Raw genomic sequence first — 19,601 nt, 5'->3', positions numbered from 1 at the left:
CCACCCCCAACTTGTTCTCTGTATCTATGAGCTCAGTTACTTTTTTTAAGTTAATGTACTATTTTTTTTTTTTTTAAGTAATCTCCACACCCAAAGTGGAACTCGAACTCACGACCCTGAGATCAAGAGTCGCAGACTCCACCGAGTGAGCAGGCCAGGCATCCCTGTGAGCTGTTATTTTATTTTATTATTTCATTTTATTTTAATTGTACAGGTAAGTGACATCACTGAGCATATTTTTCAGGTTCCTTCACCTTTCATTTTAATAGGACTCCAAAGAAGTAGGTAGGCTATGCAAGTGTGGAAACTGGGCATTGGCGGGAAAGCCGGTGTCTCTCGGTGTCGAGCTGGGAGTTTCGGGGCTGGCGGCTTGGCTAACGGATTATGGTTTATGGACAGCCAAGGACAGAGCGGGAACCCGAGCGGGAGGCGGGCCGGCCTAGCCCGCGCAGGAAACTACAGCTCCCGGCGTGCCCCGCGAAGCCCCGACGGACTACAAGTCCCAGGCTACTCCGCGGCGGCGGGCGCCGGGCGCCATCTTGGTCGGCGGCGCGGATTGAATGAGCCCGCCGAGCCGCGGCCGCCGTTCCGAGCCGCGCGGGCCCCGAGCCGTCGCCGCCGCCGCCGCCGCTGCCGCCGCCGCCGCCGCCGCCATGGGCACGCCGCTGCCCGGCCGCGCGGGCGGACCCGCCACGCCGCTGTCGCCCACGCGCTTGTCGCGGCTGCAGGAGAAGGAGGAGCTGCGCGAGCTCAATGACCGCCTGGCGCACTACATCGACCGCGTCCGCGCGCTCGAGCTCGAGAACGACCGGCTCCTGCTCAAGATCTCCGAGAGGGAGGAGGTGACCACGCGCGAGGTGGGCGCGGAGCGGGGGCCCCGGCCTCCGAGGGTTCCGGGGGGTTCCCCTGCGCGGGAGTGACACTGGGCAGGCCCCGCCCACCGGGGGGGGGTTCCCCGGGGCTTCGGGGGGACCCCTAGGGTCGCACGCTGGGGTGGGCATCGGCCTCCGAGGGTACCTGGGGGGCTTCGGGGATCCCCGCGAGTGAGGTTTGGAGGCCAGGTGGGCCCTGACCACCGAGGGGTCCTCAGGGGTTTCTCGGGGAACCTGTGAGCGAGGGGTGCACACTGGGGCAGGCCCCGCACACCGAGGGGGATTCTCGGGTTTTTCGGGGGACCTGTGAGCAAGGGGTGCACACTGGAGCAGGCCCCCGCCCACCGAGGGGGATCCTCAGGTCTTTCGGGGGACCCGTGAGCAAGGCGTGCATCCTGGGACAGGCCCCGCCCACCGAGGGCTCCCAGGGAATTTTGGGGGGACCTGTGAGCGGGTGTTGCATACTGGGGCGGGCCCCGTCCGCCGAAGCGCCCGCAGGGGGTTTCGGGTGTCTCCTAAGTGAGGAGTGCAGTCTGGGGCAGACCGTGCTCTGAGGGACCCCTAGGGCATCTCGGGGTCCTCTGTACGACTGGTGGATATGGGACAGCCCCGAGCGCTGAGTGATCGGAGAAGATCTGGGGATCCCCTGACTGAGAGGGTGTGAGCCAGAGTAAGCCACGCCCCTAAGAGAGTTGTGGGGATGCGTTAGTCTGTTCTGGTGTCCTGGGAGAAAATTTGGTGGGGTTCTCTGGTCTCTGAGGAGACTGGGAGTTCAGGCTGTCCGATGGGGCCCTGAGGAGGGGTGGAGGGTCTCATGGGTGCGGGTGGGGTCCCTGGGGCGAGTCACGTGGTCTTTTCTCGGTAGAACTCTGCAGAAGTCCTGTGATGAGCTCTGGGGAGTTCAGGGACTGGGGAGGTGGTTAGGCTGTAGGCTTCGTCTCCTACCCGCACCTGGGGTGGGAGGGCGTCCTGGGGGGGATGGGAAATTTGAGAAGTCCTCAGTTGGGCCCTGGGGAGCCCTGTTTGCTGATGGGCTGGAGCCTGGTAGGCTCCACTGCTGAGTGGATGAGAGGGGATGGGGAGACAGCTGGCCTTGGGGACCCACTAGGAAGTTTTGGGTTCCAGGTGGGCCCCAGGGTTTCACAGACTGAGGGGCTGGGTAAACCCTCCCCCTAAGGGGATGTGAGAGCCAGATGTCTGGGGGTCCTGGGTGGGTTCTTGGTGGGGACTGCGGCTCCCACCCAACTATCCCCCAACCCTCATTGGCCCCAGGCTCTTTTCTCGTTTAGCTGGCCCCCTGAAACCCACGTAGGGGTCCTCTGAGTATGGGTTGGGGTGACGGGGGTGCTCACCTTGCGGTCCCCCCTGAGGGCCGCTAGGAGAGCCAGGTCCTGAAGCCACGGCGTCCCTAGCCTGACAGTGGACCATGTGACAGAGTTGGGGGAGGACAGCAGCTAGGGGGTCATTTCTGGGAGCCACTTACTTACCCTTCGTGTGACCCTGGGCAAGTCACTTACCCTCTCTGGGTCTCAGTTCCTCTTCTGTAAAGTGGAAATATCAATACCCACCTTTTGTGCAGCTGGTGGGCCCTGGGAGTTGGTATTGGCTTCGTGGAATAAAGGGCAGGCGCTCAGGGGAAGTGCCCTGTGGCTTCGTTGCCCCTGTGTAATCGTGGCCTTAGTGGCTCAGAAAGTGGCTTGGGTGACGGGGAGGAAGAAGTGTCCTTGGCCGGGGGGGTGGGGGGTGGTGTTGTGTGTTGCTCGGAACTGGATTCAAACCCAGATCCAAACTGCTTTTAGTCTGTGTGACCAGGGGGCAGGTCATTTATGCCGCGGGGCTGGAATTGTCGGGTCCCAAGCGTGGCCACCTGCCTCAGCAGTGCTTGTGTCCTCAGGATGTGGACCTCCAGCTCCCACCTGCAGTTGGTCAGGACGCCACGGGACCTGGCTTCTGGCCTTTCCCCTGGCCTCGGTTGTCCCACCGACAGACAGAGTAAATGGCGAACAGACCTTTGGGGGCCATGAGCCTGGTGGGCGGAGCAGAAGTGGGTGTTGTCCCTGGAGTGCACACAGGTGGGGCCAGGGAGCTGTATCCGGGCCCTGTCTGTCTGTCTGTCTGGGCAGTGGCGTTACTTACTTTTGAGGGGTGAGGCTTGCTCCTGGGAACAAGGGGAGTGGTGCTTCGGGCGATAGGCCTGCCCCACCGTGACCTTGAGGGCTGTGCACAGGCTCCAGGGGTGAGGGGTGGGCTCCCAGGATAAATGGGGGATAAACGCCCCTCTTAACTGGGCAGTGGAGGGAGCTGGTGACCTGCGGAGGGATGGGGAAGGTGGTCACATGGGCCCTTCAGAGGGAGTGACCTGGAAATGGCCTCGGGCTACAGTGGGGCCCAGGCTTGACCGCCGAGTTGGGCAGAAGCACAGGGGGCTGGAGAGGTGGCTCGGGTGGGAGGCCCATGGGCCAAGCAGTGTTTATTTTACCTGCGCGGAAGCTTCGCACCTGGATGGAGACTGCCCGACACAGAATGATGTCTGGGGACGCTAGTGGTCATCACGCTGGGGGTGCTCCTGGCATCGGGTGGCTGGGGAGAGGGGTGTGCTCAGCCCCCACCGTGCCCAGGATGGCCTTGCCCCAGAGGATGATCCCGCCCCAATGCCAAGAGGAGAAACCGCTTGAGGAACCCTTTGAAGATGCCTTTAAACTGTTCGGAGCGTGTCACACGCTTGTCATAAAATCCAGACAGTGGAAAACCACAGCTTCACCCCTTTTGAGTCCTGCCTGCAGGCTCGCTCTCACACGTGGGGTGGGCAGTGCACTGCTCAATAGCCATGTGCTCGGGTCACTAGAAGGTTTCTGGAAAGGCTGGGGCAGGCCGGATTCTGTTGGAGAGAGATCTGGGTACGGGCGGGAGGGAGGGGCAGTTCTCCAAGGAGCCTCCCCGTCGGGTGTTAGGTTCCTCCAGCCTTCAGTTTCTTTTCCCTTACCTGCCCAGGTGTCCTGTTCCTCCGGGGGGCGGGGCGGGACTCCCTCAGGTGGACCCAGGGAGCAGGGGCTGGGCAGGGCGAGCTGGGTGGGAGAGTAGCACTTGGGGCTGCCTGCATTAGGGGATTGTGGGACTGTGGTTCTCAGCCGGGAAGTCGTCCCCCAGAGACACAGGGACAGGAAAAGGCCACCTCGGGTTACGTGCGGCCCCCCCCCCCCCCCACACCCCCTCTCTGCCCAACACATGCGAGCACATTTGCTCACTCCTGGCACTTGCAGAATGCCATGAAAGACGGAACAATAGGCCCAGCCATCGGTCTCCGGTTGCTGTGCCCGCAGTGCCTCACAGGTGCAGGGAAGCAGGGCCTGCCCGGGGAGCACCTGTTAGTGGTCTGAGAAAAAGGAGTCTGCGCGCTTGTCCCCTAAAGAAGTTTCCAGGTTGCCCGCTGCTGTGGAGCCGGGTCCGCGTTTTAGCTCTGTGGGCTGGAAGTCTCCGTCGGGGCTGCTCGACTCCGAGGCTGCAGTGGAGAGCTGCCCCAGACACCATGTGAAGGAGCGGGCCAGGCCGCGTGCCATAAAGCCTCATTTGTACACGCTCAAATCAGAATTCCTGGAATTTCCCTCCCTGTGTCGCAAAATCTCTCTTTCTTTTCTTTTTTTTTTTTTTCCCCCTCGGCCATTTAAAGATGCAAAAACTATTCGGGGCTTGCAGGCTGGACGAAGACAGGCGGCGTGGTGGAAATTGGCGCGTGGGCCCGAGTTTGCAGACCTGGCTGTAGATAAGTGCCTTGTCGAGACCAAAGGGACACCAGCCGCACGCGGACACACGCAGGGACCTGAGTCACTGCAAGAGCTTGGTGTTGTGCTTTTGTTTTTCTTTTTGTTTTGTTTTTTTTTTTAATTTTTTTTTTTTAAACGTTTATTTATTTTTGAGACCGAGAGAGACAGAGCATGAACAAGGGAGGGGCAGAGAGAGAGGGAGACACAGAATCTGAAACAGGCTCCAGGCTCTGAGCGGTCAGCACAGAGCCCGACGCGGGGCTTGAACTCACGGACCGTGAGATCATGACCTGAGCCGAAGTCGGACGCTTAACCGACCGAGCCACCCAGGCGCCCCATTTCTTTTTGTTTTTTTAAGTAATCTCTGTAACCGTGGGGCTCGAACTCACCACCCTGAGATCGAGAGCCGAGTGCTCTACTGACGGAGCCAGCCGGGCGCCCCAGAACTTGGTACTTTAAACAGGACACTTGAGGTGGTCGTGACGCTTCGGGCACAGAGTCCAGGGGGGTGCCAAAAATCTCAATCGTGAAGGCAAGCGATAGGGTATATTTTTACTGACTCAACCTGGTGTTTTAGGCCAGTTTTAGATGTACAGAAAAATGGCAAGGCTAGCGCGGGGTTCCCACAGAGCCCAGCCCCGTTCCCCTGCTGATTCCTCGCGTTAGTGTTTGTCACCGCGATGTCACCAGTATTGACGTCACGTCGACCTCGTTGACTAACACCCATACTCTATTTGTGGGTCCTCAGTTTCCCCTGACCCCTCTGCCCCAGGACCCCCTGGGGACCCCACATGGCATCCAGGCGTCCTGTCTCCTCGGGCCCCTCTGGACCGAGACGGTTTCTGAGACTTCCCTCGTGTGCATGCCCTGGGCCGCCGTGAGGAGTGCCGGGCAGGAATTCGTAAGACGTCTGTCTAGTGGGGTTTGCCTCCTGTTTCCTCGTGGTCAGGCTGGGGCAGTGCGACAAGTAATATTTTCACGGACTCTTTAAAAAACTAAAACGTGTAGGACGCCTGGCTGGCTCACTCGGTGGAGCACGTGTCTCCTGATCTTGGAGTCGTGAGTTCGAGCCCCACGTTGGGGGTAGAGTTTATTCCAAAAAAAATTTTTTTTTAACTAGTACAAAAATCTCGCTGTGAATGAAATATCGAAAACTTAAATACGGTGTCATAGTCGCTGGCTTCTCTTGCCCTGTGCCCTGACCAGGCTCCGTACTGAGGTCGCCTTAGTGACCGTTGTGTTGGTCACTGTTCGTCCCAGGACCCCCTGCCTGGTGAGGGGAGGGTGTGAGGGGAAGGGCCCCAGGCTGGGGCAGCAGGGGTATGCCCTGCGGGTGCCCCTCCCTCCGGCTCAGGAGAGTTCTAGAAGGTGAGCTGGCAGGAGACGAGCAGAGACACACACGTAAACCCAGGTGCCCATCTACCTGTGGAGAGAGCAGCCGGTCACTTTGTGAACTGAGGTTTATTCCAGAAGCCGGTTCCCAGAGTTGGAGACGTCGGGTGTGGCCGGAGGTGACCACCTTTGAGGGAGGGAGGGCCCTTGCTGCCGGGGGTGCAGGAGGGAGAAGCTGGCTTTGTCTCCACTCCCCCTATCGTGTGTCCTGACCTTGGAGTTGCGCCCGGCAGACCGGCCCTGCCCCTGGCAGGTCAGGAGACCACAGCTCGCCGCTCCCTGTCTGGGAAGTAGGCCTGGGAGCTGCCGGATTGAGGCACAGGGTGCCCGGGCCAGTGGGGGTGGTGCGTGGGGTCTCAGACTGGATGTTAGAACCCCAGCTCTTGGGGCGCCTGGCTGGCTCCGTCGGTGGAGCATACAACTCTTGGTCTCCAGGTTGCGCGTTCCAGCCCCATGTTGGGCGTAGAGATTACTTAAATAAAACTTGAAAAAAACTTAAAAAAGACAAACAAACCATCTTTCCTGAAAAGCGGCACCTCCTGGGGGCTCCTTGGCCTCTGGTGAGCCGGGACGGTCATGACACTAGCACATGGCAGGTTCCACGGCCCCTCTGCTCAGGGGCCTTTCCTGTGGACGGGTGGGGTCCCAGCCGCGCCCCGGACATACACCCGCGCGCGGCCACCTTCTAGCTCCACAGCGATGGCTGTGCTTGTCGTCCTGCGGCCCCGTCTTCAGCCGCTTTACTGAGCTGGAATTCCCGTCTCCCACGGCTCACCCGTCACACTCTACACCTCCGTGCTTTTTTTTTTTTTTTTTTTTTAATTTTTTTTTCAACGTTTTTTATTTATTTTTGGGACAGAGAGAGACAGAGCATGAACGGGGGAGGGGCAGAGAGAGAGGGAGACACAGAATCGGAAACAGGCTCCAGGCTCCGAGCCATCAGCCCAGAGCCTGACGCGGGGCTCGAACTCACGGACCGCGAGATCGTGACCTGGCTGAAGTCGGACACTTAACCGACTGCGCCACCCAGGCGCCCCTACACCTCCGTGCTTTTAGCACTTTCAGAGTGGTGCAGCCTTCACCTCCGTCCAATTCCAGAACATTCCATCTCCCCAGAGGGAACCCCATCACCCCCAGCCCCCAGCTCCTAGCCCCCACGGGCCTCCCTCCTGTCCGTGGAGGAGCCCGTTCTGGACGTTTCACACACGTGGACTCACACCCCGTGTGGCCTCTCGTGTCCGGTTCCCTCCCTGAGCGTCGTGTGTTCGAGGTCCATCCGCGGGGCCGCGGGGGTGGGCGCCTCGCTCCTGCTGGCGGCCGAGTGAGTGGGTGGGATGCCGTGTGTGTTCGTCCACGGATGGCCCTGTGGGCCGTGTCCGCTCTGTGGCTATTGTGAATCGTGCTGCTGTGAACACGCACCCGGGTTTGTGTAGACGCGTGTGTTACTGCTTCCGGGCAGACAGATACTCAGCCGTGGAATTGGCAGGTTACAGGTGAGTCTGCTAACCCGTCCGAGGGGCGCCCCGCGGTCTTCTGCAGCGGCTGCCCGACTTTCCATTCCCCCTGCCGTGCATGGAGGGCCCCATTTCTCTGTGTTGCCAGCATTTGTTGTCCTTTGTCTTTTTGACTCCAGCCGTCCTAGAGGGTGGAGGGGATACCTCACTGTCCTGTTGGGTTCCAGATATCCGTGAACACATGTGCGTGGTCCTGGGCACGTAGACATGGGGGAGGCTGGGGGCAAGAAGGCCACGAGAAGTGAGCCGTGTGCCCAGCTGGTGGGTGACCTGGGCAGGGGACGGGCCACAAGGGCGGGTGGGACCGGCTGGGGCGGCCCCGGGCTCGCGGGGCCGAACTGGGTGCGGAAGCCTCCGCTGTCCCTACGAGCTCCGTCTGGCCCGGGGGTGGGGGGGGTGGGAGGGGTGGGGGGGGCGGGGGGGGGTGGGGAGCCTGCGCGGTGGGGAAGAGGCTTCTCTTTGACCTGGGCCTTGCCGAACCCCCTCAGGTGAGCGGCCTCAAGACGCTGTACGAGTCGGAGCTGGCCGACGCCCGCAGGGTGCTGGACGAGACGGCCCGAGAGCGGGCCCGGCTGCAGATCGAGCTGGGGAAGGTGAAGGCCGAGCTGGAAGAGACCAACAAAAGGTAGGTGTGTGGCTGGCATTTGCCACCCTCGTTCTGGGCTGCGTCCCCGGGACCGAGCTCTGTGGCCTCGGCCTCCAGACGCCCCTTCCCAGCATCACGCAGCCCAGGGGAGATTCCTTTTTTTTTTTTTTTTTTTCTTTTCAGAAGTTTATTTATTTTGAGAGGGTGGGAGGAGCAGAGAGAGGGGGAGAGAGAGAATCCCAGACAGGCTCCGCACTGTCAGCACAGAGCTCGATGCAGGGCTCGATCTCACCGACTGTGAGATCATGATCTGAGCGACGGCAAGAGTCGGACGCCCATCCGACTGAGCCCCCCAGGCGCCCCTTGCCCAGGCAGATTTCAAACCCGAGCAGCTCTCCTGAAGCGGAGTCTGTAGGGAGCTGTCAGCACGGGGCCCCTGTGCTCCCAGGGGGAAAGGACGGGCCGGAGCCCAGCCTCCCTTCTCCGCCCTGGACTTGGGAACCACTGTTGTGTCACAGGTCCCCAGGGACCTTGCCGCCCACCTCACGTGTGCGCAGCGGCCCTCGTCCTCCACGGCACCTGTCGGGTGCCTGCCCCGGGAAACCGCGGTCCGCTTCCGTCCCCCCACTGGAGCACCTTAGCCACCATACGGGCCGCGTGGGGGTAGGCAGCCTTCAGGCTGTGGGCTTTTCTCTTCAAAAGCACACACTCTGGCCACTTTTGAGTGAAAGGGCCGCACGGGAAACGAGCAGAACCAAGTTGTGCGGGTGTGGACAGCAGCAGGACGGAGTACTTGATCGGGGACACCGTGCGCCACAGCAGGCAGTCAGATGTGACCCGCTGTAAGCCTCACACCCGCCAGGGCCCGACCGTCACGGTCTCCAGTCCGGACGGGCAGACTGTGGCAGGGGCCGGGCTTATCCAGGGTCCCTCGGCTTGGTGGTCACCGGGACCGAGGCCCGGTGCCTGTGTCCCTGCCCACAGCCCCAGCCGCCACCCGAGTCACCGTTGCATTTGCGGGAATTTTTCCTTCCTATTTTTTAAATAGAGTTTTGGGGGTTTTTTTAAGGCAGTTTTACATTTATAGGAAAATGAGTGGATGGTACAGAGTTTCCAAAATCCCACCTCCGGTTTCCCCGTTATAAACACCTTTTTCACTTTACATTAATGAGCGTGCTAGGCTGTTGTAACGGACGAGGCAACACCAATACGTTATCGTTAACTGAAGCCCACAGCTGACGTTAGGGCTCACTCTCGCGGGGGTTCCCCCGTGAGTTTGCAGACACGCATCGTGAGAACGTATCCGCCCCTATACCATCGTAGTCCCACTGGCCCTCAAAGTCTCGTGCTCTATCCGTCCCTCCCTCCCTTTCTCCCTCCCTCCTCCCTTCACTGCCTCCATGGTTCTGCCTTTTCCAGAATGTCCTAGACTCGGAACCACACTGTGCGCGTGGCCCCCTCAGCCTGGCTTCTGTCGCTGAGTGATGGGCACCTGTGGTTCCTCGGTGGACTAGATCCGCTGGAGCAGAACAGAGAGCCCAGACACGGGCCCACGCTGCGCGGTCACCCGGTCTTTGGCCAAGGAACAAAGGCAAGTCCTGCTTTTGTAAAAGGCCACGTAGACTGTGTAGGGCATCCGTTTGGTCGGTTTTTTTCATTAAAAAGTGATCTTGGAGAAGACTGAGGGGATTCCAGAGTCAGCACCACCCGGACCCCAGCCTCTCTCTCTCTCTCTCTCTCGTGTCGGTGCGGAGTCCGGAACTCTCCAGACGCTCCTTGTCTGGGCCAGAAGTCTTGGTTTTTTTCCCCACTGTCGGTCACAGATGCTCGCTGTCAAGAAAGTGGAAAATGCAAGATAGTTTGAAGAGAAGCAGCACACGTGGCCCCAGCCTTCGCCCAGAGTCGCCTCGGTGGGCCTGCCACGTTTCTGTCCCACGGGTCTTTTCTGTGTGGCCGCAGGCACCTCCACGAACTGGCGACGCCTGAGGGCAATGGGGGGGGGGGGGCGTCCCTCGCGGACGTCCCCCGAGTCATGAGATGCCCCTGTGCCGGGGCTCTGTCCTGGCTGCTGGGACGTCCCCACGTCTGGGCTGCTTCACCAGTGGTGCCGGGGCTGTGCACTGCCAGCCCCATTGTTCTGTGACCGCCTCCGCGGGTGACAGCTGCGGGGTGGGGGTGGGGGCAGATAGGACAAGAAGAATGGCGAACGCTGCTAAGTGTCTGGGCCGGAACTTGCCCGTAAGGCCCCTACTCCAGAAGGAAGCCTTCCTGTGCTCGCGGGCCCGTGGACGCCTCTTTGGCCCCTGACCTCCGGGGCTTCGCGCAGTCGCCTCACTTCCTCTCGTCCGCGCAGGAGCCCTTGCAGACCGGGGCGGCCATTTAGCTCTGGTGTCTTTCTCCTCCCGAACCACTTGTCACCACAGCCCCGTGAGGACGGGAATGTGGGCAGCGTGTGGAGGAGCCACATTCTCCCACTTAACCTCCCAGGACTTCCTGTCAGGCAGGTGAGCGATCTGCCTTAGCGCCTCGAAGCTGGTGAGATGCGGCCAGTGAGACGAAAGCCAGCATAAGCCCCAGTGCCCCCGCTTTCTGGACCGTTCTGTGTAGTTGTGCAGGGTACCGAGCACTAGATAAAGTTGTTCAGAAGTTTTCCGTGTTACCTGACGCCTCTGTCCCAGTCCCCCTGGCTTCGTTGCCGATTTCAAACTTGCCGGGCACGCCTCACCCCAGGGCCTTTGCACTTCTGCTTCCTCTGCCTGAACGCTCTTCTCCTGGAAATAACAGATCTGGCTCCTCCCACTGCTGCCCTCATGCAGGTCTGTTTCCCGGGCCGCCCCCCTCCCCTCCCCCCGGCACGGCTGGCGGGACTTAAAAGTACAATTCCCACCTCGCTCTGCTCGCCCCGCGTCTCCCCTCCCTGCTTCATCTGCCCTTCTGATGCAGACTTACGTCTGGCAGGCAGCGTGTTTCCCTCTTGTCTCTACCCACGAGAAAGTTCTGCACCGTGGGAGCAAGGGTGTTCCCAGATGGCTCTCTGGCAGGAGGGTGTCCTCCACAAAGCGGGCTGTCGGTAATGGTTGTGAGATGAGTGACTTGTTTCCCCGCCAAACTCCTGCAAAACCGCTCTAGGGGCTCAGGGTTTGCAGCCCCTGGAGAGCCAGGACTGTGTGGCTGTGGGGACCCTGAGACCCCCCCATGGAGAATGGCCATATGATGCCCAGGCAGAGCTCCACGCTCGTGGGGCTGCTCTTGGGGACACGGGCAGCCTGGCGGCCAAAGTCTCTGGTCTTTATGCCACCCCACCTCACGTGAGCTGATGCGGGGTCCCCTGTGCTTCTCCCTGGGGGGGAATGGTGGGGATGCCTCCCAGCCCCCACCGTGTCCCATGTGAGCAGTGCTGCTCGATGGGGATGGCTCCCTCGATTCCTTGGTGGGGAGGTGGGCATGTGTTCAACTCCAAGGTTGAGGATTCCTTTGAGAATCAAGGGCCAGGGGCCCACGCTAGTAATAGCTGTGCCTTAAAGAATCTGTTTGTCGGGGCGCCTGGGTGGCGCAGTCGGTTAAGCGTCCGACTTCAGCCAGGTCACGATCTCGCGGTCTGTGAGTTCGAGCCCCGCGTCGGGCTCTGGGCTGATGGCTCGGAGCCTGGAGCCTGTTTCCGAATCTGTGTCTCCCTCTCTCTCTGCCCCTCCCCCGTTCATGCTCTGTCTCTCTCTGTCCCAAAAATAAATAAAAAAAAAAAAAAACGTTGAAAAAAAAAAAAAAAAAAAAAAAAAAAAAGAATCTGTTTGTCGTCTTCAATATCGGGAAAGTGGTCTCCTAGGATACCAGGTGAACCTGCTTCGAATAACTTAAGTTTGCAAGTGAGATGGACTTTTCAGTGGCTGGGATTGTAATTTCATAATGTTTATTTTTGAGAGAGAGAGGCAGACTGCAAGTGGGGGAGGGGCAGAGAGAGGGAGAGACAGACTCCGAAGCAGGCTCCAGGCTCCAAGCCGTCAGCACAGGGCCCGACGCGGGGTTCGAACTCACCAACCGTGAGATCATGACCTGAGCCAAAGTCGGATGCTTGCCGACTGAGCCACCCAGGCACCCCAATATATACAGCTTTAATAAATTTAAATTATACATTAACTTTTTAAAAAATTTATTTTTATTTTTAAGCTTATCTATTTTTTTTTTTTTTTTTTTTTATTTATTTATTTTGAGAGAGAGAAAGTGCAGGTCAGGTAGGGGCAGAGAGAGAGAGAGAGAGAGAGAGAGAGAGAGAGAGAATCCCAAGCAGGCTCTGCGCTGTGAGCACAGAGCCCGACGTGGGGCTCGAACCCACGAACCGTGAGATCGTGACCTGAGCCGAAGTCAGACGCTTAACTGACTGAGCCACCCAGGCGCCCCTTTAAGCTTATCTATTTTGAGAGAGAGACCATATGCAGAGAGAGAGAAAGGGAGAGAGAATCCTAAGCAGGCTCCGAGCTGTCAGCACAGAGCCCAACGCACGGCTTGAACCCACAAATCGCGAGATTAGGACCTGAGCAGAAATCAAGATTCGGATGCTTAACCGACTGAGCCACCCAGGCGCCCCAGTATATGTTAACTTTTTAATAAATTGTTCTCCCCTCTATGAGCCGTCCAGTGTCCAGAAATCACCAAAAAATGACATTAAAGCTCTTCCCTTGGGGTTTTTGGAGCGTGTGTGTGTGTGTGTGTGTGTGGGCCAGTGGGGCCCTGCTGGCCTGGCTCAGGGCAGGTTTGTGCCGAGAGCCGGGGTGGGTCTGGCCTGCTTGGGCCCAGGTGACCTTGTCCCGGGGCTCCCTGGGCTGCCGGGGGGGCTCCCTGTAGCCGCACCACAGCTGCCCTCCTGCTCTGTGCTCTTGGCTGAGTCCCGCTCTTGCTTTTCAGCTCCAAGAAGAGGGAGGGCGAGCTCACGGTGGCCCAGGGCCGTTTGAAGGATCTGGAGTCCCTGTTCCACCGGAGCGAGGCGGAGCTGGCCGCCGCCCTCAGCGACAAGCGGGGCCTTGAGAGCAACGTGGCGGAGCTGCGGGCCCAGCTGGCGAAGGCGGGTTGCCGGGGGGCCCTGGTCTGGGGGAGGCCCGGTGCCAGTGGGCATGTGCGTGTGCTGCGGGCCCAGGCGCTGGCTTTCCTGTCGGGTGTGAGCGGCTTTCCCACCTGGCGACGCCCCGTCAGAGTGTGTGTGTGTGTGTGTTTCGGGGGGATCCCCCGTGCCCCGAGAAGCTGCGTGGTGCGGCAGATGGTCACGTTGGCTTGCTGTCCTGTGTCCCCCAGGCGGAGGACGGTCACGCGGTGGCCAAAAAGCAGCTGGAGAAGGAGACGCTGATGCGCGTGGACCTGGAGAACCGCTGCCAGAGCCTGCAGGAGGAACTCGACTTCCGGAAGAACGTCTTTGAGGAGGTGCGGCCCGGCCGGCCCGCTAGGGCCCTGCGACAGCCTGAGGACAGGGGCCTCAGCCCGGCACAAGTCTGGGGGGCGGGGCGGGACCCGGGGAGGGTCCTTCTGCCTCTCTCAGCCTGGGGGACCCCGGGCACCTCTCCATCTGTGCCTTTCTTCACGCGGCCTCTCTGCCTCTCACCCAGACACTTGTCACTGGGTCTAGGGCCCACCCAGATAATCCAGAATGGTCTGATTTTGAGGCTCTTAATCGCATCTGCTAAGCCCCCCTTTCCAGGTAAGGTCACGCTCCCAGGTTCTAGGGATTAGGATGTGGACTCCTCTTTTGGACTTGGGGCTCCACCATTCAATCCACAGCAGACCCTCCCCATGGAAGGGAAGGAAGGGGGGGCCCATCTGCTTCCCTTGCTTCCTGGGTCTCTCCCTCCCCCTTTAAACCTGGGCCTGCCTGGGAGTGAATGAGCTCTCCTGGCGGTTAGAGCAGGGGTTTCTGTGTCCCCCCCCCCCCCCCCCCCCGTGGCCCCTCCCAGCTCGTCCTCACAAAGCCCATTGTCCTGTCACAGCCCAGAGTGGAACCCTGGGGCCCTCGCTGCTGCCCTCACTGCCTGGGTGAGCTGCTCGAGGGAAGGATGTCCATGCTCCCGAGGAGTGGTTTCCCACTCCAGCCGCACCCCGTGAGAGCCAGGGCCGCCAGGGCACTTGGGGAGCAGCCCGAGAGGGAACCCCTGAAGGCATCCGCCAGAACACTGGAGCCTTCGAGGGGATCTGTAAGGGACCCTGAACTTGTGAGGGGCCCCTCGGCACCAGTGAAGGATCCCGGGTCTGCCAGGGGAGCCGGAAGGGCACCCCAGAAGGGCTCCTGGAGGGGTGTCCTGAGGCAGGCATCCGTGAGGGGCGCCGTGACGGTGGGTGTGCTGTTCGTGGGTTCGTTGTAAACAGGATTGGCTTCCTTGAGAAACATTCCTATTGTTCTTACAAGCGATGGCACAGTGTGATAAGTGACAGCTCTCTGTGCTGGGGGGAGCTCCCGGGAGGAAAGGCTGTCCCCTTTCCTGGAGCCGGAGGCTGGCGAACAGCTCCTTCTGCCTGCCCTTGACCCCACCGTGTGTCTGGGGCAGCTGTGCTCTGGGGCCCCTGCCTTCCTCAGGCGTTGCCGTGTGTCCTCTGCTGTCCCGAGGTCCGGGTCTCTATCTCAGACCCCAGGTACCTGAGACGACCCGTCAGGAATTCTTTTAACAACAGCTTTACTGAAATGCTCCCAGGGTGCCTGGGTGGCTCCGTCAGTGGTTTAGTGTCCGACTCTTGATTGAGCCCCCGGGTCCGGCTCCTTGCTGGGCCTGGAGCCTGGAAGCTGCTTGAGAGGCTCTCTCTCTCTGCCCCTCCCCCACTCAGGCAGCACGAGTGCGCGTGCACGGGCGCGCGCTCTCTCTCAAAGAAAAAAGGAAAGGAGCATTCCCATACCCTAAAACTTTTAAAGTATACAATTTACCGGGTTTTGTATTTAACTCCAGAACATTCCATCAGCCCAAAAAGGAAGCCCCATCCCTATCAGCAGTCACCCCCCTCCCTCCCAGGTCCCCAGCCCCCCCGCGAGCCCCCTTCCTGTCCGCGGACGAGCCTGTTCTGGACGTTTCACACCCGTGGCCTCTCGTGTCTGGTTCCCTCTCCGAGCGTCGTGTGTTCAGGGGTCCGTCCGTGGGGCGGCGGGGGTGGTGGACACGCGTTATTTACCTGCTAGTCAGCTGGAGGACACTTGGGCTGGGTCTCCTCTGCGCAGTGTGAGCAAGCAACCGGGAGATCCGCCCCCCCCCCCCCCCCCCCCCGGTGGTCCGCTGTGCAGTTTTGAGCCCTCGCTCGGCCTTGGCTCTCGGGCGGGGGACGCCGCTGACCGGGAGGCCAGGGGTGCCCGGGCCGCGGGCCCGCCGCAGCGGTGACGCTCGCTGTGCGGCAGGAGGTGCGGGAGACGCGGCGGCGGCACGAGCGCCGCCTGGTGGAGGTGGACAGCAGCCGGCAGCAGGAGTACGACTTCAAGATGGCCCAGGCGCTGGAGGAGCTGCGCGGCCAGCACGACGAGCAAGTGCGGCTGTACAAGCTGGAGCTGGAGCAGACCTACCAGGCCAAGGTGCCCGCGGCGGCGGCGGCGGCGGCGGTGGGGGCCGGGGGGGGGGGGGGGGGGGGGCCGCGCCCGCCGCCAGCCGCCAGCCGCCAGCCGCTCACCTGCCGGTCCGTGTCCCTTCAGCTGGACAGCGCCAAGCTGAGCTCTGACCAGAACGATAAGGCCGCCAGCGCCGCGCGGGAGGAGCTGAAGGAAGCGCGCATGCGGGTCGAGTCCCTCAGCTACCAGCTGTCCGGCCTCCAGAAGCAGGTGACTCCCGGGGCCTGTCTACCTCCCCCCCCCCCCCGTCGACCCCCGCCGCTGCTGCGGGACCCCCGCTTCTGGCTTCGGGTGTAGATGCAGTGGCGAGTCACGGGCGCTGGTGATGCAGGCAGCGCTCCTTCCGGCCTGGCCTGGCCGAGGGGGCTGTCGGGCCCGCCGGCCACCGGAGCTCCTGGGGCTGGGTGTCTGTGCCCGGCCCGCCCCAGGAGCCTGGCCGCGTGTGCGGGAGGACGGGAAGAGAGGCGCGCAGCCGGGAGGGCTTCTCCCCGTGACCTGCAGAGGCCGCCCTGACCTGGCCGCCCCGACTCCTCCCCAGGCCAGTGCCGCGGAGGACCGGATTCGCGAGCTGGAGGAGACCATGGCCGGGGAGCGGGACAAGTTCCGCAAGATGCTGGATGCCAAGGAACAGGAGATGACAGAGATGCGCGACGTGATGCAGCAGCAGCTGGCCGAGTACCAGGAGCTGCTCGATGTCAAGCTGGCCCTGGACATGGAGATCAGCGCCTACCGCAAGCTCCTGGAGGGCGAGGAGGAGAGGTGGGGGGGCGAGGGGGCGGGGCGAGGCAGGCTGTTGGGGCCGGGGGGCGGGGCTCCGGGGGGGAGGGGAGAGGCGGAGCCGCAGGGGGTGGGGGCTCTCGGGGCAGGGGCGAGGAGGACGGGGAGGCCGAGCGGGTCTGGTCCCTTGGGAGCCCTAGTCGGCCCTCCGTCCCCCAGGCTGAAGCTGACCCCCAGCCCGTCGTCGCGGATCACTGTGTCGCGGGCCACGTCGAGCAGCAGCGGCAGCAGCGTGGCGGCGGCCGGGCGCACGGGCCGCGGCAAGCGGAAGCGGCTGGAGGCGGAGGAGTCGCCGGGCTCGAGCGGCATCGGCTCCGGCGGCGGCGGCGGCGGCGGCGGCGGCGGCAGCAGCGGCTTCCACCTGGCGCAGCAGGCGTCGGCCACGGGCGGCGTGGGCATCGAGGAGGTCGACCTGGAGGGCAGGTTTGTGCAGCTGAGGAACAGCTCGGACAAGGTGAGAGGCCCGCGTCCCTGGGGGCGGGGCCCCGTGGGGTTCCCCCCCCCCCCCCCCCCGAGCCGTGCGTCACGTCAGGCCGCGTGTCCCCTTTGCCAGGACCAGTCTCTGGGTAACTGGAGGATCAAGAGGCAGGTCCTGGAGGGGGAGGAGATTGCCTACAAGTTTACGCCCAAGTACGTGCTGCGCGCCGGCCAGACCGTCACGGTAGGTGGCTGCGGAAGGGCAGGTGGGCCGGCAGGGGGGTTGCGGAGGGGGGCAGGGGGTGGCAGTGGCAGCTAGCCAGGTGACCAATGTGACCGGGGGCCGGGATGGGGCAGGAAAGGGGGTGGGGTGGGGTGGGGGGCGGTGGTTGAGTGACTTTGCCCTGAGAACGGCTGTTGCTTGTCACGGGTCACCTGTGTGCCACTGCTGTGCCAGCGGACCCTCCCTGGAGCCCTGTAGCACCTTGGTGACACGTCAGGGTCCCGTGGCAGAGAAGGATCCGGGTTGTCTGGGCTGGCGGGCGGGCATTGGCCGAGATGTTAACAGTGACGGGTGTGGACCCCTGGAGCCGACGGGCTTCTGATCCCAGCACGGCCATCGTTCGCTGAGATGAGAGCCGTCGGCCACCGTGAACCTCAGTGTCGTGGCAACGGACATCCCTCGGCAGACCCAGGGGGCGGTGATAGGGAACCGACGGCTGGCACAGAGTACTGGGACCAGAGCCAACATTGATGGGGAGGCCCCCTGTGTCCCCCAGGTGTGGGCAGCTGGTGCAGGAGTGGCCCACAGTCCCCCCTCGACACTTGTGTGGAGGAGCCAGAACAGCTGGAGCACAGGCGACAGCTTCCGGACCGTCCTGGTCAACGCGGACGGGGAGGTGGGTGCCCTGGGCCCGTGGGGGCCGTCTTCTGTCCTGGCCTCGGGGTTCCTCCTGGAGGCTCCCTGACCGCACCGCAGGCCGCTGTGGGAGCCCTGGGGTGGAGCTTCGGCCACAGGGCCAGCAGGGCGATCCTGGGTTTGGGGTGCTGTCCTGCGGCGCGCCGAGGCCTGGCCGGAGCACTCTCGCCTGACGGCCGACCTGTGGGCCGGGCCCTGGGCGCCCGAGGGGTCAAGTGTCCACGGCTGTTCTCTCGCCCAGGAGGTGGCCATGAGAACCGTGAAGCAGTCCTCAGTGGTGCGGGAGACGGAGAACGGGGAGGAGGGAGAAGAGGAGGGAGCCGAGTTCGGCGAGGAGGATCTCTTCCATCAACAGGTAGAAGTCCCCAAGGGGGCCGTGCTGCCCCGCAGGCTGCTGCGTCTGCGCTAAGGTTCTTGGCACGGTCCGGGCCTCACCCCCTGGAGGGCCCCACAGCCTGTGGCCAGAGATGTGCCATGGTGGGGCTGGGGGTGGGGGCCGACATCCCAGCCTGCTGGCTCTTGCCCATCGTGAGGGCCTCAGGGTTCCGGCCCCGGGGCCCCCCAGGAGTGCGGTGTTGGCCCCCGAGCGCCGCCAGGCGGCACCGGTGTAACCCCGCGGGTCCTCAGCGAATGGGCTCTGTGCCACTGCTCCGGCAGCCTGGGACAGCGGGGCCTAGATGATGGCTTGGGGGGAAGGGCTCCTGGAGGGCCCTGGGGCCTTGCCGCAGCAGCTCTAAGTCCTAAGACTGGGGTCTCACATTTCGGCTGTGTTGTGTAGCTCAGAAGGGAGACGTGGAAGGTTCTGGAACGGGGACAGTTGAGGCTGAAGCTGCTGGCCCTGTCTTCTCGCTGGGAGCTAGTGCTCTGGGCTGGCGCGGGCCCCGGTCCAGCCCCTGTCTGGCAGGGGTGGGGGGCCACCGGCTACCTGCCTAGCCAGGCGGGCACACTCCAGCCTCTTACGCTGCTGGCCTTTCTTTCCAGGGGGACCCAAGGACCACCTCGCGAGGCTGCCGCGTCATGTGAACGGAACTCGCCTCATCGCGTCTTTACCCAGAGCCACCGAAAACTATTTTTATATCATTGGCCGTCTTTAGTCCTTGATACGTTTCTAGAGAATTTTTAAGCAAACTGCCAGGACGTGGGGGCGGGTCTCTGCCATCTCTGCTGTCGGTGGGCTTCCTCGGACCCTCCCTTCATCGCCACTGTCTGGACCTGGTTTTTTTTTTTTGGTGCCGCATTTCACCATTTGGCTGAGTTCGAGGAGGCCGAGGAACCTGATAGCTGCCGGGGGCGGGGTTTGGAGGCTGGAGGGCCTGGCGGGGGTGCAGGGGCCCGACTCTCTCCCTGCCTCTGTCTCTCCCTCGGACAGAGCGGGGCTGGCCTCTCCTCTCGGGACCAACCCGTGGGCCTTAAGTGGGCGGAGAGCAAAAATGCCCGGGAGTTTCGTTGTTGGTTGAGCTCTTTAAAAACCAAATCCGGAGCCCAGGCTGTGACCTGGCGGGGGGCCAGCACCCCCCCCCCCCCCCCCCCCGTGGAATTTTGGCGGCTGGACGGAGACCAGAGCGTTGGGAGCGGGTGGTGTGGACGAGGCTCTGCTCTGACTCCGCTGGAGCGTGTGTGCGGCTGCAGGCCGGGTGTCTATGCACGTGCCGGGGGCTCTGCGGTGAGCCCCCCTCCCTTCCTGGCTGTCGGGCCCTGGGGTTCTGGAGCTTTCTGTGCTTGAGTTCCTCGGCTTGCGGGACCAGCGGGGCAGGAGACCCGGAAACCTAGGGGACAGGGACAGCTCCGTTTGGAGACTTGTC

The 19,601-nt window shown here is 62.2% G+C and overlaps 1 protein-coding gene across 1 annotated transcript; it reads left to right on the top strand.

Moving 5' to 3' along the window:
• Positions 1 to 545: 545 nt before the first annotated feature.
• Positions 546 to 18,900, top strand: LMNB2 (lamin B2). Its single transcript, XM_078443685.2, has 12 exons — positions 546 to 857; positions 8,028 to 8,164; positions 13,025 to 13,181; positions 13,409 to 13,534; positions 15,483 to 15,653; positions 15,771 to 15,896; positions 16,225 to 16,445; positions 16,623 to 16,917; positions 17,017 to 17,124; positions 17,660 to 17,779; positions 18,041 to 18,154; positions 18,781 to 18,900. The coding sequence occupies exons 1-12, from the start codon at positions 561 to 563 to the stop codon at positions 18,820 to 18,822; spliced, it is 1,914 nt and encodes a 637-aa protein (XP_078299811.2). The 5' UTR covers positions 546 to 560; the 3' UTR covers positions 18,823 to 18,900.
• Positions 18,901 to 19,601: the final 701 nt, after the last annotated feature.

Source organism: Panthera onca, chromosome A2, assembly GCF_046562875.1.
Source record: "Panthera onca isolate mPanOnc1 chromosome A2, mPanOnc1 haplotype 2, whole genome shotgun sequence".
NCBI classification, from domain to species: domain Eukaryota; kingdom Metazoa; phylum Chordata; class Mammalia; order Carnivora; family Felidae; genus Panthera; species Panthera onca.
Note: the sequence above shows the minus strand (reverse complement) of the source record. Positions and strands in the feature narration are given on the sequence as shown.

What these genes read in the sequence shown, in the direction of transcription:
- LMNB2 (XM_078443685.2), top strand. Translation starts at nt 561, where the DNA reads ATGAGCCCGCCGAGCCGCGGCCGCCGTTCCGAGCCGCGCGGGCCCCGA. An exon ending in TGTCCGGCCTCCAGAAGCAG is followed by an intron (nt 15,897 to 16,224) that starts GTGACTCCCGGG and finishes ACTCCTCCCCAG; the next exon opens with GCCAGTGCCGCGGAGGACCG. An exon ending in CTGGAGGGCGAGGAGGAGAG is followed by an intron (nt 16,446 to 16,622) that starts GTGGGGGGGCGA and finishes TCCGTCCCCCAG; the next exon opens with GCTGAAGCTGACCCCCAGCC.